Source organism: Otolemur garnettii, unplaced genomic scaffold (genome assembly GCF_000181295.1).
Source record: "Otolemur garnettii isolate 467f Iridium unplaced genomic scaffold, OtoGar3 scaffold00007, whole genome shotgun sequence".
NCBI classification, from domain to species: domain Eukaryota; kingdom Metazoa; phylum Chordata; class Mammalia; order Primates; family Galagidae; genus Otolemur; species Otolemur garnettii.
Genome location: NW_003852402.1, coordinates 9,406,745 through 9,431,076, shown reverse-complemented (window position 1 = coordinate 9,431,076; position 24,332 = coordinate 9,406,745). Strand labels below are relative to the sequence as shown.

General features: G+C 44.1%; 1 protein-coding gene and 1 pseudogene across 1 annotated transcript in view; one reads left to right on the top strand and one right to left on the bottom strand.

Annotated features, from left to right (window-relative positions):
• FAM227A (family with sequence similarity 227 member A) overlaps positions 1-24,332 on the bottom strand; it is a 53,868-nt gene that overhangs the window by 5,921 nt on the left and 23,615 nt on the right. Inside the window, exon 9 of the mRNA XM_012814130.2 lies at positions 3,390-3,472. Coding sequence (XP_012669584.1) covers positions 3,390-3,472 — 83 coding nt within the window. The remainder of the gene's footprint in view (positions 1-3,389; positions 3,473-24,332) is intronic.
• On the top strand, positions 8,203-8,711 carry LOC100946356 (annotated as a pseudogene).

The window sequence follows — 24,332 nt, the reverse complement described above, 5'->3', positions numbered from 1 at the left end:
GCATAATTGTAAATTTTTTAAAAATGAGATGAAAATTAGGTAGACAGTAGTATATATATTATATTCAATAAATCAGTTAAAAATGATGGATGAGAGACCGGTTGTTACCAAAATGTTAATTCATCCAGCAAATATTTCTTGAGTGACTACTCTGTATTCGTACTGTTTTAGGTGCTGGAGATTTAGCAGAGAGCAAGACAAATTCTAGCTCTCATGGAGCCTGCATTACAGTTGAGAGAAAAATAATAAATCTCAAATCAGGCTTAGCACCCGTAGCACAGTGGTTACAGTGCCAGCCACATTCACCAAGGCTGGCAGGTTCAAACCTGGTCTGGGCCAGCTAAAATAACAATGACAATTGCAACCAAAAAATAGCCAAGAGTTGTGGCGGGCACCTGTAATCCCAGGTACTTGGGGAGGCTAAGGCAAGAGAATCACTTGAGCCCAAGAGTTGGAGGTTGCAGTGAGCTGTGATGCCCTGGCACTCTACCGAGGGCAACAAAGTAAGACTGTGTTTCAAATAAATCAATAAATAAACATCTCAAATCAACAAATAAAAGAATAATATGATATTATGGAGATTAATAAGAATCTGGTAGCAAAGGGGGGCCGAGTGTGGTAGGGATGATGGGACTATGTTCCTGGGGGTGGTCAGGGAAGGCTGCCTGGGGAGGTGGGATCCTAGAGATTCTGAATGATGTGAGGGGAGGGAGCCATGGGAAGATCTGTCTGGGAATTCCAGGTAAGGGGACAGTAAGTGTAATAGACCTGGAGTAGACATGATCTCAGTGTGGCCAAGGAGCAGAAACACGGCCAGGTGGCTCTTGTGGGACAGGGGAAGTTTCAGAGGGAGCAAGGATGGCGGTCTCAGTAAGGATCTGGGATCTTTGTTCTCAGTGTGATGGAAGCCCCTGGCAGATTTTAAGTGGGGGTATCATACAATCTGAGTAGTTTGTTAAGATTTCTTCTACTGATGAAAGATTTGGTTGTGATGGGAAGGAGAGGGGCAGAAGGGCTGCTGACACCCCTGCAGTTGCTGGGAAGAGCAGAAGGACCCAGACTGGGAGACTGCAGACAATAGTGAGAAAGGATGGAATTTACAATGTATGGTGAAGGCAGAACTGACAGGATTTGCAGATGGACTAGATGTGGGTGTGAGAAAGAGAAGCTTTGAGGATGGCTCTAAGAGGTTAGGAGCCAGGTGCGTAGGTGGGAAGATCTAGGGAGGAACAGCTTGGGGTAGGGTGCGAAAGCCAAAAGTTCTGTTTTGGACGTGCTAAATTTGAAAGGTAACAGACAGTCAAGAGGAAACAGATCAGGAAAAGAACTGGCTGGGGCTGAGGGTGATTTATTTTCCTCTACCTTTTCCTAAAATTGCTTTTTTTTTTTTTGAGACAGAGCCTCAAGGTGTCCCCCTGGGTAGAGTGCTGTGGCATCACAGCTCACAGCAACCTCCAACTCCTGGGCTCAAGCGAGTCTCCTGCCTCAGCCTCCCAAGTAGCTGGGACCACAGGCGCCCGCCACAATGCCTGGCTATTTTTTGGTTGCAGCCATCATTGTTGTTTTTTGGCGGGCCCGGGCTGGATTCTAACCCGCCACCTTAGGTGGCCACAGGCGCCGAGCCAAAACTCTGTCTTTAAAAAAAGATTTGAACCCATGTCTGCCTGGCTTTTCTACAATGCCCAGTTACTTTTCAAAAGTGTCATTGCCAAATGTTAAGGGGAAATAGGCCATGGTAATACATATGGAGAAATGTAGAAGGTTGATGAAATCTACAACCCTCACTGTACTTGCCCCAGATTCTGTGGCTTAACTCCCTTGCTAGCCCCAGGGCCTCTGCCCACTTAACAGGACTGAAGATTCCAGTGATACAAATTACTATCCACTGAGTTTTGTAGGAAGAAGTTAGGGGAGGCAAGAAGAAGAGGAGAGAGCATGAATCTAGTGCCCTCCTGGTGCTGGGTACTGTGGTGGAGGCAAAGCTCAGTGGTTAAGAAGTCAGCCTCATTCTTATGTGCTATACAAATAGTTGAAGGTTAATTAGCATTACTATGAATAGTAATGCTGCCAGTCTCCTTCAGACAAGAAACTTTATAGAAAGTGGTTAAATGTATTAGGTAAATAACAGGTCTTTATCTACAGAAGATGTGACCATTTAGGTATTTTGTTTTGGGAAACTAGATTTTAAAAGATATGTTTGAGGGGTAGTATAATCCACGTATGATGGTTCACAGAAGACTTTGGAGTTGATAGCCAGGAATTCTAATTCTAATTCCAGCTTCAGCAATGCTCTGATTCTCTGAGCTTCAGTTTTTTTCTTGGAATAAAATGGGCATGAATTCTGCTTGCCATGACCATCATGACACTGCCTATAAAAAGTATTAAGTAGGGGCGGTGTCTGTGGCTGAGTAGGACACCGGCCCCATATACCAAATGTGGCGAGTTTGAACCCAGCTTGGCCAAACTGCAATAAAAAAAAATAGCTGGGTGTTGTGGCAGGCACCTGTAGTCCCAGCTCCTTGGGAGACTGGGACAAGAAAATCAGCTAAGCCCAAGAGTTGGAGGTTGCTGTGAGCTGTGATGCCATGGCACTCTACCGAGGGTGACAAAGTAAGACTCTGTCTCTAAAAAAAAAAAAAAAAAAAAGTGCTAAGTAAATAGTAGCTATTATTAACCCTGTGTTTAAAAAAAAAAAAAAAAAGTTAGGCTCAGAGCCAGACAGATCTGTATGCAAGGCTTGGCTTTATCACTTATTTATTTCTTGACCCTGGACTTAGTAATTACCTGTTCTCAGCATCACTTTCCTCAGTAATAAACTGGAGAATGACTGTAGGAATTATCTCAGAGGACTGTGACAGTAAAATAAAATATGGTGCCTGTAGAAGGCTGAATTCTAGTGCCTGACAATAGAATGAGTGATTGTTAAAAGTTAATTATCACCACAGTCTCAGGTAAACCTCGTAACACCACCATGACCTGGGAATTACATTCCCATTTTGTAGAGTAGTAGGCTAGTTCTCTCTTTCCATTATACCCTGGCTCCCAAGTTTTAAGCAGGTGATCTAAATCCCTGGAGAAATATAGAAAAAATGCTCTCTCTCGAGTGGTGCCTGTGGCTCACAGGAGTAGGGCGCTGGCCCCATATGCCGGAGGTGGGGGGTTCAAACCCAGCCCAGGCCAAAAACTGCAAAAAAAAAAAAAAAAAAAAATTCTCTCTCTCAACTAACTTGTGTCTACTCACCCAGGAAATTTCCTAAATGTATCACCTGAGTCTATAATCAGACATACCCCCCACCTCAGTCTGACATCTTCCCAGAGCTAGATTCCTAGCCACATCTCCTGCTCCCTTTTAAATCACCTCTCCACGAAATTTCCAATAATGTACTCACACTTTTATGAAACATCTCATATTCTCTTGCTGCTGATATCCTCTTGACTTGTTGTGTAGCTTTTCTCAAGACCAGGGTAGGCTCTGTCAATGTGATATTAGCAAAAAGAAAAAAAAAATCACTGGAGCTTGCCAGCTATGATGAGAAAGAGCATGTTAGAGCTCAGTTGCATTTTAGCCAGATATACACCTGAAAACCATGCATTCGTCCATTTACTTATGTGTCTCTCCATTTATCCATCCAACAAATATATGGGTCATTACAAAAGTTTTGAGATACACAAAAATCAGGAAATGTAAAATCTGAGAAGGAAACAAATGAAGCCCTCCCAGCAACACTGAGCTGAGCAAGTTAAAACTTGAATGGATGAATCAGAAAGGATACTGTGGACTATGTTTCTTGAAAATAATGGGCCAAAACACTGTCTATCTCAAAACTTTTGTAGTGGACCCATAAATTTACTGCATCTATTATGTACCAGGCCTATGCTAGATGCTAAAAAGAGACTATCTTTGTGGAACTCACAGTATAATGAGAAAGAAAGACATGTAATTAATAAGTATAGTACTTATTATCTGCAGGTGCCATGATAGAATTATCTACGGGATATAGAAGGTCACAGAATGAGGAAGGAAAGGTCTAAAATCTTTTAAAATGCTAAGCAGCGTTAGGAAGGGTTTTGTGATTAAGAGACAACAAATGATCCCCCTCTTGCACAAAACTATGGTTTTTCTATAGGAGAAGATCTTTTTTTTTTTTTTTTAAAAAACCCTCAAGCTGTAGCCCTGGGTAAAGTGCTATTGCATCACAGCTCACAGCAACCTCCAATGCCTGAGCTTAAGTGATTCTCTTGTCTCAGCCTCCCAAGTAGCTGGGACTACAAGCACCCACCACAGTGCCTGACTATATTTTGGTTGTAGTTGTCATTGTTGTTTGGCAGGCCCGGGCTGGATTCGAACCCGTCAGTTCTGGTGTATGTGGCTGGTGCCTTAGCTGCTTGAGCTACAGGCACTGAGCCAACAGAGAATATCTTAAAGATGAACAGAGCCTGTTGTCCCAGTTACTTGGGAGGCTAAGGTGAGGATTGCTTGAGCCCAGGAGTTTGAGCTGCAATGAACTATGATCACCCCACTGGACTCTTGTCTGAGCAACAGAGCAAGACTTCATCTGTAGGGAAGAAAAAGACAGTCGTACAATGCATGGATTTATGGCACACTCCCTGGTTTAGGACACAATTACAATTCTGATATTCACCCATCATATGTAAATTATATAACCTAATGGTTTGTACCCTCATATTAATCTGAAATATAAAAAAAGACAGAAAAGTAAGACAGGCAGAAAGAAACAACAGATTACCTGTAAACAGATAATAATTAGAATGACTACAGATTTCTCAACAATAACAATGGAATGTGGAAAACAGTAGGATAAAATCACCAAAGCATTGAGAGAGAATAACTGTTAAATTAGACTTGTGTACCCAGCAAAACTATCCTTCAATAATAAAGATAACACAAGGACATTTACAGAAAAAAAAAAAAAAGGGAACTTACCAAGAAACCTGTGATACAGAAACTAGGAAAAAAGATTATAGTGTGTGTGTGTGTGTGTGTTATTTCCTGCCCCACCTCCCAGGAAGAAGACAAATGATCTCAGAAAGATGATCTGAGCTTCAATAAGTAGGCAAACCAAATAATAACTTAAGATAAAATTTCTACAATAATATAAATATTATTATATCTAATTTGTGACGTTTTATTTATTTATTTTTTTGAGACAGAGTCTCACTATGTCACCCTCAGTAGAGTGATGTGACGTCACAACTCACAGCAACGTCACACTCTTGGGCTTAAGTGATTCTCTTGTCTCAGCCTCCCAAGAATCTGGGACTACAGGTGCCCACCACAATGCCTGGGTATTTTTTTGTTGCAATTGTCATTGTTGTTTAGCTGGCCTGGGCTGGGTTCGAACCCACAGCCAACACCATAACCACTGTGCTACGGGCGCAGAGTCTGATTTGTGAGGTTTTAAAATAGGATATAAGTAATAACACTGAACAGAATAGAATTTAAGTCTGGAGGAAAGAGATTGGAATTAAACTGTTCTAAGGTTCTTGTTTTGTTCAGAAAAGGGAGTGAGTTAGGACGTTATTTAACTTTAGATAAGGTCAAATATGCATGATAGAATTTCAAAGGCATACAACAAAGTAGGGTTTCTCAACCTCAGCACTGTTGACATTTCAGACCTGATGGCTCTTTGCTATGGGGAGATGTCTTGTGCGTTGTGGGATATTTAGGAGCATCCTTGACCTCTACCTATTACTATACATGCCAGGAGCAACCTTTCCCCAAGTTGTAACAGGCCAAAATGTCTCCAGATATTGCTAAATGTCCCTTGGGGTAGGGGGATTGCCCCTCACTAAAAACCACTGCAACAAAGCATATAAACACAATGTATAACTTCCCCTCAAGTGGAATAAAATGCAGTAAGAAAAAAAAAAAAGCCATTTAGGGTTCTAGTACCAGTTGAGATGGAGTAAAGACACTCTACCCTGTTTCCCAGTGAACGTAACTAAAAACCCCAGACAGAATTCAGAGGGAAGCCATCTGATGACTCTGAAAAGGCAGTGGTAATAGGTGAACTGGAGAAGGTAACCAGAACTCAAAGTAGGAACCATAGGACAGTACATTTTCTGTGATTTATTTGTTCTCCTGTATCTACTAGCTCAAAGGCAACATGAGGCCCTGAACTAAGTACTAAGCAAAGACAGAACAAGATCCAACAGAAGCTCTCTGTTTGTGCTCCAAGGAGTGGGAAGCAAGAGTAGGGCAAGAGTAGGGGGAATTCTGTTTTGCTTTCGCTCCCACTCATGCCCCTAGACAAGCCCCCTTCCTGAAACTGCGTCCCTGTGATGATAGTGGCAGCAGCAGAAGTGGCAGCTGGACAGCACGTGTGAAAGAGTGGAATCCAATCTTGGACCAGAGGACCTGTAGTCACTTCCCAGTCATAGGAAGAGTATGAGGGGAATCCCTGTTGCTTTTCTCTTTCTCTGTCCAACCCCCAGTTGGCCAGACCCAGTCATAGGAAGTGTGCAGCAGAGTTCAGAGTGTAGAAACTCAAGTCGCCACTTTCTGGCCAGAAGACCAGGAAAGGGACCTTTGGAGCCAGAGTATGGGGAAGATTGCAGAGAATCAAAAGAGGAATCCCATAAAATTGTGTATGAATACCCACGCTCACCCTTGAGCTGCGCCGATGTGTATCTCACCCTAAACAACATACCAACGGCTTTGAGTACTGAACTATCAGGTAGATCATTGCCCAGGTCTCAAATGGTCCCTGAGTATCGCATGCGGGAGAGCTCCAAACAGCACTCAAGAGATTTTAAATCTGAACTGACTTTGAGACTACAACCTACAGGAAAAAGGTTAGAACTTGTGGTCTGAACTAACTTGGTGAATTATTCGTTAAAACAAAACAAAACAACTTTCTCTCTTCATTTAAACAAGACTCAGAGTCTCAAAATATTAAAAACGTCCAAAATACAATCCAAAGTTACCTGATAGGGAACCAGGAAAGTCTGATAAATTCTCAAGGGGAAAAGACAATCAGTATCACCAACCCTGAGATAACTCAGATGTTGGAATTATCAGACAAAGACTTTCAATATCTATTATAACAATGCTGTAAAAAATGTCAAATGGCTAACTCATAGAAAGGAGTGCTTTATTGGCAATATCAGTTGGCAAACCTGGAAGAAATAGTTTCCAGTGTGAATTAAAGGTGTTCTCTTTTCAAGTAGGGAAAGGGCAGGTTGGGTTTTATGCCTGGCAGGGTCTGTAATAGACAATAGTCATACATATTCATCAGGTGTGTGCCTGTGTGTGGGGAGCTATACATATTTATAAGGGGAGCCCCGGAACATGTGCAATGAATAAACATAAGTAACACACATCCCATGTTCACTTTGGGGCAGGGTTTTAGTATTAAAATGAGATGAAATTTGGGCTCAGTGCCTATAGCTCAGTGAATAGGGCACTGGCCACATACACAGAAGCTGGCGGGTTCGAGCCCCCAGCCTGGACCTGCTAAACAACAATGACAACTGCAACCAAAAAAAATAGCCAGGCATTGTGATGGGTGCCTGTGGTCCTAGCTTTGCAGCAGGCTGAGGCAAGAGAATCGCTTAAGCCCAAGAGTTTGAGGTTGCTGTGAGCTATGATGCCACAGCACCCTACCAAGGGTGGCATAGTGAAACTCTTGTCTCAAAAAAAAAAAAAAAAAAGGCTGAAATTTGGCTGTTTATGTCAAAAGGCAAACAACAGGACACAAGACAGTTTTTATGCAGTTTCTACTATAAACTGGCTGAAACTGGCTTAAGGTCTACAGCTCCTTATCAAAAAAGAATGTTTGTAAGGCTGGTTCTTTGTTCAATCAGAATCGTAGTAGTTTGGGTCAGAGTTAGGAAGGGTCTGATAAGTTGCCTGATAGCTCTCACTGTTAGGGAGTTTAGCAAGAGCATTGGGTTTTTTGTTTGTTTACTTGTTTTGTTTTTGTTTTTGCAGCCACAGGCATTTAGGGAGTTGCCATGCCAGCCTAACCCTGAACCCTAGATACCTTTTGTTTCTTTAATCTTAGGGTCCATGTTAGGGATATCTATGCTGGTTTCTCATGTCATTGAAGTAAGGGTGAACGTGTTGGAAACAATTAAAAAGTATAAAGGTTCAGTAGATAAGGGTTTCAAAAAAATCAAATGGAAATTTTATAACTAAAAAACAAACAACTGGAGAGGCTGAACTCAGGATCTGACGAGATGGCCAGGCTGCCCTGCAGGATTATCAAGGAAACCCAGCGTTTGCTGGTGGAACCAGTTCCTGGCATTAAAGCAGATGAGAGCAATGCTCGTTATTTTCATGTGGTCATTGCTGGTCCCCAAAGGCGTCCCCCTTTGAGGGAGGGACTTTTAAACTCAAACCATTCCTTCCAGAAGAAAACCCAATGGAAGCTCCTAAAGTATGTTTCATGACCAAAATTCATCATCCTAATGTAGACAAGTTAGGAAGAATATGTTTAGATATTTTGAAAGATAAATGGTCCCCAGCATTGCAGATCCACACAGTTCTGCTATCGATGCAGGCTTTGTTAAGTGCTCCCAATCCAGATGATCCATTAGTGAATGATGTAGCGGAGCAGTGGAAGACCAACGAAACCCAAGCCATAGAAACAGCTAGAGCATGGACTAGGCTATATGCCATGAATAATATTTAAATCGATCCGATCATCAAGTGTGCATCACTTCTCCTGTTCTGCCAAGATTCTTCCTTTTTTTGTTTGCATTTAAAGGACACAGTCTTAGAAACATTACAGAAGAAAAGCCCAGACATCTTCAATCTCCTTTGGTGATTAAATGCACATTAGCAAATCTATGTCTTGTCCTGATTCACTGTTGTAAAGCATGAGCAGAGGCTAGAAGTATCATCTGGCCCCTCTGCTTTAAAAGCAGTGGTCCCTCTGCTTTTATTCATTTCCCCCATCATGGTTTAAGTATAAAGCACTGTGAATGAAGGTAGTTGTCAGGGTTAGCTGCAGGGGTGTGGGTGTTTTTATTTTATTTTACCTTTTATTTTTGTGGGGGGAAGTAGTTTTATTTTAATTTTATGGGCACATTTCCCCCTTTATATGGTGATCTAATTGCAGCTAACCAGTTCTTTAGAATATCCTCTCTAGCCAAGTCTAACTTTATTTAGACATCATAGATGGACAAGCTTGATTGTTTGAACCAAAATGGGAACATTAAACAAATATCACAGACCTCACTGATAATATCATGACTTTGATGTCATGTCAAGTGTAGATTTTTTTCCCCACCTTCAAAAAAAAAGCTTGTGACCATTTTGTATGGCTTGTCTGGAAACTTCTATAAATCTTATGTTTTAGTAAAATATTTTTTGTTATTCTAAAAAAACAAACAATTGAAATTTTTAAAAAGTACACCAAATATGGTGGCTCTTGTCTGTAATCCCAGAAACTCAGGAGGCTGAGGCAGGAGGATTGCTTGAGATTAGACGTTCAAAACCAGCCTGAGCAACATATCCAGGCCTTCTGGCACACACCTATGTCCAGTTACTCCCAAAGCTGAGGCAGGAGAATCACTTGAGCCCAGGAATTCAAGGATGCAGTGAGCTATAATTGTAACACTGCACTAAACCCTGGGTAACAGAGTGAGACTCTGTCTGTAGAAAATATGACTAAAACAAAAGAAGTTTAAAAATGCATTGGATGGGATCAATAGCAGAATTGTAAAAGAGGAACAGCCTGAAAAAGGGTAAAAATGTTTTCTATCTCTTTAAAACCTGTTCACCCTTTCTGAGATTTAAAGCAGCATCCTTGTCTCACACCTATTGTTGGGAGGGTAAGGGAATGCCCTTTGTTTTTTGTACCATAGGAGATGGTTCAACCAGAATTGTCCAGGGCAGAGGTCCAGGAGGTCAGAGAAGTCTAGACAGGCAGAGATCATGAGATTGTCTCTTTTGGAGATGGTGTTGATCAGGACCATCAAGTATAGTTAAAACAGCCTGAAGCTGAAAACTTCCCTTTTTAGCTCTGTACTTCTCTTTATGGCTAGGACAATGATACTTTAAGATAGGAGGGCAGTGCCTGTGGCTCAGTGGGTAGGGCACCTGGCCTATATACCAAGAGTGGCAGGTTCGAACCTGGCCCTGGCCAAACTTCAACAACAACAACAAAATAGCCAGGTGTTGTGACAGGCACCTGTAGTCCCAGCTACTCTGGAGGCTGGGACAAGAGAATCGCCTAAGCCCAGGAGTAGGAGGTTGCTGTGAGCTGTGATGCTGCTAAGGTACTCTACCCAGGGCAGCTTGAGACTGTCTCAAAAGCAAACAAACAAACAAACAAACAAAAAAACTTCTAGTGTGGTTGAAAGAGGCTCATGATGAATAACAAAAGATACCCTTTCCACTCAGGAAATTCCAAGGGTTTTTTAGGAGCTCTGTACCAGGAACTAAGGACAGCAACCAAATATATTTTTTATTATACCACATAATCTGAATAATATAGAGAAAAAAATTAGAAAATATTGAACAGAAATGTAGAGATCTATGGGACAATGTCAAAAGGTCTAACATTTGTGTCTTTAAGATCCCAAAATAGGGCAGTGCCTGTGGCTCTAAAGGGCAGGGCACTGGCCCCAAATGCCGCAGGTGGCAGGTTCAAACCCAGCCCCGGCCAGAAAAAAAAGAAATCCCAAAATAAAAGGAGGAAGAGAAGAGCATAGTACCAAAAAAATTATTTGAAAAGATAATGGCAAGGGCCAGGCACAGTGGCAGATGCCTGTAATCCCAGCACTCTGGGAGCCTGGGGCAGGTAGACAGCCTTAGCTCAGGAGTTTGAGACCAGCCTGAACAAAAGCGAGACCCTGTCTCTAAAAATAGCCAGGTGTTGTGGTCGGCACCTGTAGTTCTAGCTACTCAGGAGGCTGAGGCAAGAGGATCATTTGAGCTCAAGAGTTTGAGGTTGCTGTGAGCTATGATGCTATGGTGCTTTACCAAGGGTGACAAAATGAGACCCTGTCTTAAAAAAAATAGCTAAAAATTTCCCTTATTGATTGAAGCTCAGTTATTGCAGGAAAATGAGGTCCGTAGGAGAGAAACACCCGTGGCTCAAGGAGTAGGGTGCTGGCCCCATATACTGGTGGTGGCGGGTTCAAGCCCAGGCCTGGTCAAAACTGCAAAAAAAAAAAAAAAAAAAGGAAGGGCTGCCAGGAGCAGTGCCTCATGCCTACAATCCCAGAACTATGGGAGGCTGAGGTGGGAGGATTGCTTGAGCTCAGGAGTTTGAGACTTGCCTGAACGAGAGTAAGACCCCAACTCATTAAAAAAATGAAAAACCCAGCCAGGTGCCTGGGCAAGTGCCTGTAATCCCAGTGGCTTTGGGAAGCTGAGGCAGCAGGATGCCTACAGCCAGAGTCTGAGGTTGCAGTGAGCTATGATGCCACAGCACTCTGCTCAGGGCATAGGGTGGGACTTTGTCTCAATACCAACAACAACAAAGGAGGAAGGGCTTTATGTCAGTGGGTAGAGTCACGGCAGACTAAAGTTCAGAAAATGGCAGAGCTCCCTGACTGGCTTTGTCCTTTCCCTTTTATCTCCTTGTTCATGGGTACCCTTCCGATCTGAATTGAGCTGGAAAAAGCAGGCGTGGGTTTTTACAGAAGCAGAAGCAAGTGTTAGTTTCAAGGTCCTAGGAAGTTAAGTTTCTACAAATTCCTAAGAGCTGAGTCATCACAGGGAAGACTTTGCAGTAGTGTCCTTGGGCTCCTGTGACAAGACTTTTGTTCTTTCAGACCTTACTTTTCCCAGGTATCCTCTCTTACAGTAACCCCAAACAAGTTAAATTCAAGGAAACCCATGCATATATACATCAAAATCAAATTGTTGAAAGGTAGACCAGGAAAATATCTTGAGGGCAGACAGGGAAAAATGCAACAGAAATAGATGAAGGGAATGGCAATTTAAATGACTGGATTTCTCCTCAGAAGCTGCTGAGACCAGAAGGCTGTGAAACAACATATTTAAGTACTGAAGGAAAAAAACTGTCAACCCAGAATCCTATATCCAGAAAAAAAATCCCTCAAGAAGGAAAGTAGGGCAGCGCCTGTGGCTCAGTGAGTAGGACACTGGCCCCATATACTGAGGGTGGTGGGTTCGAACCCAGACTCGGCCAAACTGCAACAAAAAAATAGCTGGGTGTTTGTGGTGGGTGCCTGTAGTCCCAGCTACTTGGGAGGCTAAGGCAAGAGAATCACCTAAGCCCAAGAGCTGGAGGTTGCTATGAGCTGGGATGCCACAGCAGTCTACTGAGGGTGATAAAGTGAGACTCTGTCTCTGGGAAAAAAAAAAAAGAAGGAAAGTAAAATATGGGGTGCCCATAGCTCAGTGGTTAGGGCACCAGCCACGTGCACCAGGGCTCGTGGGTTCGAACCTGGCTCAGTCTTGCTAAACAAAAAATTGCCGGGCATTGGGGTGGGTGCCTGCAATCCCAGTTACTAGGGAGGCTGAGGTAAGAGAATTGCTTGAATCCAAGAGTTTGAGGCTGTTGTGAGTTATGACGCCATGGTGATCTACAGAAGTCGACAAAGTGAGACTGTCTCAATTAAAAAAAAAAAAAGAATGAAAGTAAAATAAAGACATTCTCGGCTCGGTGCCTTCAACCGGCTAAGGCGCCAGCCACGTACACCTAAGGTGGCGGGTTCGAATCCCCAGCCCGGACCCGCCAAACAACAATGACGGCTGCAACCAAAAAATAGCCGGGCGTTGTGGCGGGCGCCTGTGGTCCCAGCTACTTGGGAGGCGGAGGCAGGAGACTCGCTTGAGTCCAGGAGTTGGAGGTTGCTGTGAGCTGTAATGCCATGGCACTCTACCCAGGGGGACAGCTTGAGGCTCTGTCTCAAAAAAAAAAAAAAAAAATAAGACATTCTCAAATGAAAGCAAACTAAGAGAATTCACTACCAGAAGGCATATTTTTATATGAAATACCATAGGTTTTGTTTCCAGGTAAAAGGAAAATGATACCAGAGGGAAACTTGGCACTTCAGGAATGAAGGCAAAGCAATAGAAATTGTAAATATCTAGTTACATCCAGGGTGGATGTAAAGTTCATATAATAAATATAATTGACTATTTTCCTCCTAATTCTTTGAAATATGTATGATGGTCTGGAATATAGTTTGGCAGTTCCTCAAGATGTCAAACATATAACCCACTAATTCTATCCCTAGGTATACAAACACAAGAAATAAAAACATTATCTCCATAGAAAAACTGGAATATGAATGTCCGTAGCAGCATTATTCATAATGCCACAAAGTAGAAACAACCTGAGCTAAGTGAGAATGAAAAGACAACAGTTCAAACATTTACACGTCGCAGCTACAGCAATCTTATTTTTTTTGGCCAGGACTGGGTTTGAACCTGCTACCTCCGGCATATAGGGCCAGCACCCTACTCCTTTGAGCCACAGACGCCACCCGCTACAGCAATCTCTTCAGGGAGACCTATAGCATTAAATAAATGCTCATATTATAGAAAAGAAGGTCTCATTTTCTTTTCTTTTCTTTTTTTTTTTTTTTGAGACAGAGCCTCAAGCTGTCCCCCTGGGTAGAATGCTGTGGCATCACAGCTGACAGCAACCTCCAACTCCTGGGCTCAAGCGAGTCTCCTGCCTCAGCCTCCCAAGTAGCTGGGACCACAAGCACCTGCCACAACGCCCAGCTATTTTTTGGTTACAACCATCATTGTTGTTTGGCGGGCCTGTGCTGGATTTGAACCCACCACCTCAGGTGTATGTGGCAGGCACCTTAGCCACTTGAGCCACAGGTACCGAGCCCTCATTTTCATTCAGTTTAAGTATTTTGTTCCTTGTCGGTTAGAGTGAGTATTCCTACCTGTCACATGGGAGACTGGGGTTCAATCAAAAACTAAAAACATAATTTTCTGTGAAGCACGTTTAGAAAACTAAATAAATAAAATATTTTCTGATTTCCTTCCATATTTCCCATTTGACTCATGGGTCTTTATGAAATATATATGTATGTATATATGTGTATATATATATATATGACTTACAAACTCTCTATTTGGAATCCTGGCTCAGTGGTCCTTGAGCTTTTTTTTTTTAAATAGCTTTATTGTGATATAATTCACATATTAACTTCTCTGGGCCTCCATTTCTCCCTTGTTAGGATAAAGTTTTTAGAATAATGATGACATGTGAAATTACCTTACTTAAGTACTTAAGAGTTCTGTTTTGGGCCCAGTCTGATGGCTTAAGCCTATAATTCTAGCACTCTGGGAGGCGGAGGTCAGTGGATTGCTTGACTCAGAATTTCCAGACCAGCCTGAGCAAAATCAAGACCCTATCTCTAAAAATAGCCAGGCATTGTGGTGGGTGCCTATACTCCCAGCTGCTTGAGATAGTGAGGCAAGAGAATGGCTTGAGCCCAAGAGTTTGAGGTTGCTGTGAGCTATGACACCAGGGCACTCTACCCAGAATAACAAAGTGAGAGTCTGTCTCAAAAAAAAAGAAAGAAAGAAAGAGAAGAGTTCTGGCTCGGCGCCTGTGGCTCAAGTGGCTAAGGCGCCAACCACATATACCTAAGGTGGCGGGTTCAAATCCAGCCCGGGCCCGCCAAGTAACAATGACGGCTGCAACCAAAAAATAGCCAGGCATTGTGGTGAGCGCCTATGGTCCCAGCTACTTGGGAGGCTGAGGTAGGAGACTCACTTGAGGCCAGGAGTTGGAGGTTGCTGTGAGCTGTGATGCCATGGCACTCTACCTAAGGGGATAGCTTGAGGCTCTGTCTCAAAAAAAAAAAAAAGAGTTCTACTGTTCTGTGTTTTCTTTCTTTCCTTCCTTTTTTTTTTTTTTTAAGACAAGATCTCACCCTGTCACCCAGGCTGGAGTTCAGTGGCAGGATCATACTTCACTGTAACCTTGAACTCCTGGGCTCAAGCAGTTCTGTCACTTCAGCCTCCTGAGTAGCTAGGACTAGATGTTTGGCTAATTCTTTAATTTTTTGTAGATATAGGGGGGGTCTATATCTATTTTTTGTAAATATAGGGTATGGCCCAGTGTGGTCTCAAACTCCCAGCCTCAAGCAATCCTCTTACCTTACCTTTCCAGAGTGCTGAGACTACCATCCGAGCCACCGTACCCAGGAAATAGTTTTCTCAGATTCTATATTTATCTATTTGGCATCCACGAATTAGAGGGCAAAACTAATGACCAAAGTTACTCATACTTCTCGTGAAATCAAGATGCCAGGTTGTGGACCAACCCCTTTACCTAACTCTCACGCACCAAGCTCATATTTCCCCTGCCCTGAATCAACCCAGGGCCAGGCACCAGAGGTCTAGAAACAATGTCTGTGCCCCAGAACCGCTGGAATTATTCAAACTAGCCACTCCTAAGATGTTCACCCTGCCTTGCTTTACTTTTCTGTCTGAAACTCCAATAAAGGCCCTGACCATGCCTTCCCCTAGCTCACTCTGCCTCCTGACCCACCCTAGTGTCTCCTATGTGGCCTGCTTAGTACACTGTGCTCCAGTTTCTCAGGGGACTGTTAGTAACCCTGAACTTTTCTTTCAATGGCGTCGACCTCTCCATGTTTTCACCTTTTAAAATTAAAACCTGCATCCAAATGGTGAGGGAGAGAAGCAGTGATCACATCTTAAATTTATTTCTCCCACAGTGTCACCAACCTCTTCCTCATGGATGTCAGCACTACTGTGTTTCCCTGAAAATCAGACACTGTCTTATATTTATTTTTTCTCAAGAAGACACACTAGGGCTTATTTTCAGGGGATGTCTTCCTCTCTGCACGGTAATGCATGGCGTGGCTATGCAGATACGCTGCATAGCTATGCCCATCGCTAGGTCTTATTATTGAGGTAGGGCTTATATTTAACAAATGCGTAGAAATCCTTCTAGGGCTTATTTTTTGGGTAGTTCTTATTTCCAGGGAAACACAGTATGCTGAGCTAATCAGCACAAAAGGGGAGCTTACTTATGCTCATTGAGCTGAAAAGACAATTACATCCTTTCATAAAATATTACTTGGTGCCAAGGTTTGGGATAGGACCCCCAAAGTAAAGTAGGGTAGAAAATTATGTTCAAACAAACCCAAGAAACCAGAGTTTTGGACATAGTGAGTCACGAGCCTACATTTCCCTTTTTGGTGGTCAATATACCTTTTGTGATAGTGTGTCTCAGGAAGCTTCCTTCTGATCTCCACTTAGCTGAAGGGCCTTTTTCATAGAATATATTTATATTAGAAGACTCCATGGGACCAAAAAAAAAAAAAAAAAAGAGAGAGAGAGAGAAGAACAAAGTTAGCAGCAAAACTGGAAAAGTGGTAGTGAGAGAAATATAAAGAAGTCATACATGCAATTTCTTAGGTCTTTCTCATTGTTCTCGGGAGAGGCAGTCCCCACAGGCACAGCCCGACAACCCCAGGAGCGTGAGAGAGAGAAGTGGCTGATGTGGAAAGCACACAGGCTGGCGGCTAAGGCTGACTGGGGTTCTGATCCCAATCTCATTCTACAGCTGGTGATCTTGGGCAAGTCACTGAATCTCCCCACAGCCTCAGTCTCCTTGTGGGATTAAGTCAGCTCATGGATGCCAAGTTAGTCTCTCTAACCCAGACTGCTCCTCCAAAGTCCCGTGCAGAGTGTCTCCTGATAACACTGCTGTCATTGTTTATACCATCACTCATCACATCTCCCTTAGTAAACATCTCACTGGACAGCTACTAATGTGTCTGACACTGGGCTGACATTAAAACCTAGTCCCTGCCTTGAGGAACTCTCAGTCTAGCAGGGGGGATGACAATAAATAGTTACAACAAGGTGCAGAAAGTGTCACATGTCTGTTAGAGTGGTAATGTAAGTTAGACTTGCATTTGCATGTGATTTACAGAGACTCAAAATAACAGTGGCTTAAACTAGGCAGAAACTTCTCTCTCACATCAAGACTGGTGGGCGATCTGGAGCTCACAGGTGTCCTGCTGTTGTGCTAAGTCCTCAGGGTCTCTGACTTTTTTCAGCTCAATGTGCAACCTTTCCTGAGACAGAACCCTTGTTCTTAGGGTCCACTGATGGCAGTGGGAGCTCTAGCCATCATATTCACATTCGAGGCAGCAGGCAGGAGGAAAGGACAAGGAGAGGAAGGGTTTACACTGCTGTTTTTAAGAAAGGTTCCCAGAAATGCCACATGACACATCCACTTATATTTCATTACCCAGATCTTAATCACATAGCTACAAACACAGGGTGTCCCAAAAGTCATGCCATGCACATGGAAACTGGGAAATTGTAGCTAAGTGCACCTTTATTTACAAAAGATTCATTACAAAATTTTAGAGGGGGCCAACACGTACAGAATATTTTTTAAATATTTTGTAAAATTTTGTAATGAGTGTTTTGTAAATAAAGGTGCATTTAGCTACAATTTCCCATTTTTCCTCTCTATGGAGACTTTAGGGGTGACTTTTGGGACATGCTATAGATGGAGGGGAGGCTAGGAGATACAATCTTTATTCTGGTCATGGATGTGCCCAGGTAAAAATCAGAGGTTCTGGCTCAGCGCCTATGGCTCAAGCGGCTAAGGCGCCAGCCACATACACCTGAGCTGGCAGGTTCAAATCCAGCCCAGGCCCGCCAAAGAATAACAGCTGCAACGAAAAAATAGCCAGGTGTTGTGGTGGGTACCTGTGGTCCCAGCTATTTGGGAGGCTGAGGCAGGAGAATTGCTTAAGCCCAGGAGTTGGAGGTTGCTGTGAGCTGTGATGCCACAGCACTCTACCCAGGATGACGGCTTACGGCTCTGTCTTGGAAAAAAAAATCAGAGGTTCTCTTTTCATAGATGATATCAGGATGCTGTCATTCCCGGCTCCTTCTGTGTCAGGATGCTGTCTCTCCAGCATCATAGAACAGATATGGAGGGAAACTCATAGTTGGCCATCAGCAGTATAAGGAGAGTATTATGGGAAATCAGAGTGGGGAATGCTCCACTCTGTCTGAGGCTGGAGGGCTGCCAAGGAGAGAAGATGCTTCCATTCTGTCTTTAAGGATGAGTAGGAGTTCGACAAATTTAAACAGATGGCCCACCACGTGGCAGACAAGCAGTCCACCAGCCCCAACAACCGCCACTTTGCTTTTATATAAATGTGGTATTTGAATGGGCAGGAGAAAGCTGAAAGGACTTCACGCAGTTGCTGTCCAACAGCTACTGATTCTTACAGTGCTGGAGTGGTTACTGGGAAGATACTCCTAGGGCTCAGGGAAACACCAGTGCTCTTTCTGAACAGGCCTTGGAGAGACCTGTGGTAGAGCAGGGAGCAGGGCAAGGAGAGTAGCATGGCTTGTGATGAGGTCCTTCTCCTTGCTGGAGAGGCAGCATCCTGACACAGAAGGAGCCGGGAATGACAGCATCCTGATGATATCTGCCGAGGGAGCTGTGTGACCTGGGGCCAGACACTCCCCTCTCTGAGTCTATTGCCGCCTTTGTCCAATAAAGATAACAAGTAATCTTTGTAGGGCTGCTCTAAGGACTCAGTTGATATATACAAAGAAAACTTGCACGTAGTGGACTCTCCATGGAGACCCTGCCCCTTCATGTGCAGAGCACTTTCCTTCCATTCCCCCATGCTGTGACCAGCCACACACCACCTCACTCCTAACCGTGTGAGGCTAGGTGATGATCACGATCACTGGGCAAAGCAAGACTGCTCTGGGACTCTCTGCCCTACCACACCACTGAGAAGATGGGACTGTTCCACTGTACCTGGTCACCTTGCTGCTCAGATTTGGCACACCAGGCTCAGGTATAATGGAGCCAGAGTCTGTTTTTGAGCTGCTGGGTGACACAATCTGGGGATGCCCAGAAATATTTGGGAGGGGAACAGGCTATGTAGATCTGGTATAAGCAAGTATGGGCATGAGCCAGAGGAATCTGGGTCATTACTGTTAAAGACCATGACTATACTCACACTCTGAAACTTGAAGAAATTCTGGTTTAAATTAGTAGAGATTTTGACAAGATAGGACTAGACAACAATTTATGGGACATCACCTACCCCTATATTGAAAATGTAAGATTTGATACCGGTTGTGATGCCAATTTTCCCAATAAGAACATGGAGTCTCAGATCTGCAAAGAGGTGGCATTATCTAGAAGGAAATTTAGGTCTTCCAGCAGCATGCCTGGTGTTTTTTCTGCCTTTGCCTTTGGCTATGTGATGGTCATGCACTCCTAGTTCCCGTATTTTGGCTTGGGTAGAAACTGTTCTAACCCAGACTGATCCTCCAAAGTCCCATCTTGTATTTTCCACACACTTGACATCTCCATCTGCACTTCTCACAGGCATCTTAAAGTTAGTAAGTTCAAAACCAAACTCTTGATGGCTTTCCTCTACCTTTTCCATCTCAGTAAATGGCACCATCCAGCTGCCTAAGCCACACACCTGGAGAGCATTCTTAAGCTCTGTCCTTTCTTCCCTACTTCTCTTCACTCCCAAAGTCAAACCATTAACAAGTATGGGAGATCTTTCTCTAGAACACATTTCAGGTCTGCTTCTTGCCACCTGTCTCTTAGACAACCACAGAAGTCTCCTGGCTGGGCTTCTGTGTCCCTCCAATACATTCTCCATATTCTGAAGGCAGTGCAATGTTTTAAGAAAGTAAGATTGTGTTGTCCCCTTAATGAATTCTCATACACTTAAATTACATCCCTATTCCTTCCTATGACCCTCCCAATGCTGCAGCATCCAGCTCCTGCCCACGTCCCCAGCTTTGACTCCTGCCTCCCTTCCCCTCACTCCCTAGTTGTCACTGGCCTTCTTTCTGTTCCCTAAATACTCAAACTCTTTTTTTGCCTACGAGTTTTTGCATATGCTGTTCTTTCTTCCCGAAAAGTTCTTCCCGTACTCGTCCTATGGCTGACTCCTCATTCTTTGGTTCTCAGTCAAATGGCACCTTCTGGGGGTACTAGTTGTTACAGGTGTACCCTTCTCTGGCCACACATATATGAGACTCATCCTCCAGGGAAAAAGACTAAACTGCTTTCCCAGCTTCCTTGGTGGTGGGATTCAGACCTTTCTCCTAGGCTCCACCTTCACTTGTACCTGCCTGAAACTTCAAGATGAAATCAAGCAATGTGAGGAAACAGGCACCCATGGGAATCCCAGTTTTTGGAGAGACTTTTGACAGGGGCAGCTAGTTTTTCAAGGGAAGCAGAACAGAGCTTTCAGCTTGCAGTCCCTGGTAACATCAATGCACAGCAGTGTCCCTTTATAGGGCAGTACGGCTTGGGCATATTCTTGGCAGCATGGCCTCTGCTGCCAACACAGTGGCTTCTAGGGGAGCAGTGCACCACTAATAGCCTTTCACACATTTCTTTCTGCTCAAAGCAGCTGGAGTGGATTCTGTTGTTTGCAACTAAGAACTCTGCTGATTCCTCCTTATAGAAGCCTTCTTTAACTACCTTTTGGTTTTGTAGAGATGGGGACTGGTCTCCCAACTCTTAGCCTCAAGTGATCTTCTCCCCTCAGCCTCCCAAAGTGCTGGGATTACAGGCTCACGCCCAGGCCTACATTTCACTATCTTTAAAAATATTTATAAAATGAATAAATGACTCAGTCTCTAATGGGTAGGAGCCCTAATTTATAGCTGTGTCTCACAGCAAAAGCCAGATATGTCGTTAGATACTTTTTCATTCCTACTGTGCAAATCCCCAACACTTCAACAAGAAAAGGGCATATGGCAAGTCAGAGACTTGAAGTAATTGCAACTCATTCCTCTGAATTGTAGATGCTTAGACAGACTTTCGCCATTGAAAAGCATATTTTGAACATAGCCAGTTACTGCACTGAGCAGATGGGAAAATGTGTCTGTGCACGACAAGAGAGGCTCTGTTCCTACCACAGAATCTAATTACTCTCTCTATCCTGGTTTTCCCATTAACACTTCAGCTGCTTTCAAGGTTCCAGAGTTTGTGATTATTTCTATTTTGGGGGAAGAACATGAAATCTCTTAGCTGGGTTCCTGAAATAACTGTCAAGAGGATTTTATGTATTTCAGTACAAAGAAAATACATTTGTCTCACGCTGTTGTGACAGGCAGTATCAAAACATTAAATAACATATTGATCTTGGTCTCTGAGTGACAGCTGTCCCTCCGCAGCACCTGTTCCGTCTATACTTTGTGGGAGCTGACATTGATAGAGCACCATTAAATATGCTAAGCACTGGGCCGAGAGTTTATAGAGGCGATCTCATTCATGAAGTGGGGAAGTATTTGCTGAGTGCCTTCCTTGTGCTGTGTCTATTCTAGGAGATAAAAGAGATAGAACAGCCAAGGGAAAAGAGCTCCTGTTCTCATGGAGTTTACATCCTAATAGAGGGAGAGGAACTCAAAACCATACGTAAGCCCCACAGGAAGAAGAGCAGATGGTGATAGGCCCCGTACAGTGAATGAAAGCAGCTGATGTGGTGACAGACTGCCTGAGGGGGTCAGAGGCAGTGCCTCTGGGGCAGTAGCAGTAAAGTTAAGGACCAGAAGGAACCAGCCACACACTCAGGAACCCAGAAGAAAGCACATTCCAGGCCAAGGTGACAGCTAGTGCAAGGGCCCAACTAGGCGCGGACCTGGAGTGTCCAAGAGGCAAAAGGAATTCCCGTGGGTTGATGCCTCGTTCTGAGGGAGGGAATGGATGGGAGGCGGCTGGAGAGAGAGGCAGGGGCTGGTTTCTGTAGGGCATCACAAGTCTAGTGAAGGAGACTGGATTTTATTCCAAGTGGACTTTCTTTTTTTTTTTTTTTTGAGATAAGAGTCTTGCTCTATCACCCTAGCTCACAATAACCTCAAGCTCCTGGGCTCAAGGAGTTATTCTGGCTGGGCATGGTGATGGGCACATATAGTCCCAGCTACTCGGGAGGCTGAGGCAGGAGGATTGCTTAAGCCCAAGAGTTTGGGGCTTCTGTGAGCAAGGCTAATACCACAACACTCTAGCCTCGGTGACAGAGTAAGATTGTCTCAAGAGATAAAAGGGAGGTTTTGTTTTTAAAGATAGGAGGTTGTTCAAGGTAGAGAATGATTCTCCAGAGGAGAAAATGAGGGTGAAAGAGAGAGGTGGTAAGATCATCTCACCTTGGGAAGCCAGAGGGATAAGGCCAGAGCATAGGTGGGGGCCAGCTGGAGACAGGAGCAGGGCCCTCCACAGGTGCAGAGGGATGGAGGCTGGTGAGGCTGCAGATGGGGAAAGCTGTGTCCGCAGTGGGAAGGCCAGGGCTTTCCTGCTGACTGCTTCTAATTTCTCACTGAGGACAGTCCCCGGGAGGTCACAGGGTGGAAGGTCCCAGTGAGAGAGGACTGGCAGAATGCAAGGCAGGCAGAATGCAAGTGTTTCGGGGAGGAGGGCCCTGGACATGCTAGGGGAGTGTGTGGGGCTGAGCCAGGCAATGCTGAATGCCTGTTAAGGGGTGCGGCTACGCAAGTCTTCCTAATGTTAGCAAGAAGGTACCATGGTTGCTGTACTCATTTTATACCTGTGGAAACAAAGTCTTAGGGAAGTTAAGTAACTTGCGTAAGGCCATAAGAATAGAATCTGAACGCAGGAGGACAGGCTCTTAACCAGAGATCTTCAAACCCTGTGGAGACATGGACACCTTCCAAGGACTAATGGGACTGACAGTTCTAAGAGCATCTATTTCCAGATCCTCAAATTTCCTTTCAACTATTTTCTAAAATAATTGTCTTTTATTTTTTTTGGAGACAGAGCCTTAAGCTTTAGCCCTGGGTAAAGCGCCATGGTGTCACAGCTCACAGCAACCTCCAACTCCTGGACTTAGGTGATTCTCTTGCCTCAGCCTCCCAAGTACTGGGACCACAGGTGCCCGCCACAATGCCCAGCTATTTTTTGTTTGTAGTTGTCACTGCTGTTTGGAATGCCCGGGTTGGATTCGAACCCTCCAGCTCTGGTGTATGTGGCTGTTGCCTTAGCTGCTTGAGCTACAGGGACTGAGCCTAAAATAATTGTGGGACTGAGCCTAAAATAATTGTCTTGAGGATGCTCGCAGGTGTCCACAAGAGCCCTTATCTCACTTTACAAAAGAAAGGCACACCCTTCACCAGCCCCACACCTCCCTTTGGTGAATGTTGCAAGGTGGAAACACTGTCAAGCCTCACCAAACAAAGCGGGAAAGGCTGTTCTGACAATGAATCCAGCCTTATACATGCTGTCGGTTAAAAATGAACATGGCATCAGGAATGGGGCATTCAGGTAGTAGAAGTGAGAATGTTGTCTTAGAATTTAATCAGAATAATGACAGAATACATGAGCACTCTGAAGGGAAGGGATATTGGCACATCCAACAAGAACTTCATTCACAGGGTCAGAAAGCATGAGAGTGAAGGGGATCAGAATGGGCCACCCCTAAATATGCCACTTTTGCATTAGAATTATTTTAAACTGAAGGCAATTGAGAAAAAGCAGATTAGAGGAAAAGTTCCAGATCCTCCTCTCTCCATCCAAAAGCAGGGCATCAATTCCCCTTTGTGAAGGTGTCTCCCCCTCCTCTCTCCTGTATCAGGAAAAAGCAACAAATGGAGACCTGACAACCTGAATCTGCATAAATGAACCTCACTACCTCACTGAAATAGCCCCTATCTCCCATTAGCTTCCCCCGTATATTTGTCTTTCCATAATTTACCATCCCTCAAAGTCTAGACCCCTTTTTCTTTGCCTTGTCCACAATTTATTGCTTTGTTAAAATGGCTTAGTGAGTAGGGCGCTGGCCACATACACCACGGCTGGAGGGTTGGAGCCCAGCCTGGGCCTGCTAAACAATGACAACTGCAACCAAAAATAGCCAGCCGTTGTGGCGGGTGCCTGCACTCCCAGCTACTCAGGAGGCCAAGGCAAGAGAATCACTTAAGCCTAAGAATTTGAGTTTGCTGTGAACTATGATGCCACAGCACTCTACTGAGGGCAACATAGTGAGACTCTGTCTCAAAAAAAAAAAAAGCCTTATAAGCTACAGGCCTAACTGCTTCCTTGGGGTTTCCACTTCTTTCCCATGAAGCCCCCTCCTATATCACATAAAAATATGAACATCAAGGGCGGTTCCTGTGGCTCAGTGAGTAGGCTCAGTGAGTAGGGCCCCATATACCGAGAGTGGTGGATTCAAACCCAGCCCCGGCCAAACAGCACCAAAAAAATAGCTGGATGTTGTGGTGGGCACCTGTAGTCCCAGCTACTAGGGAGGCTGAGGCCAGAGAATCGCCTAAGCCCAGGAGTTGGAGGTTGCTGTGAGCTGTGTGACGCCACAGCACTTGACCAAGGGCAGTAAAGTGAGACTCTGTCTCTACA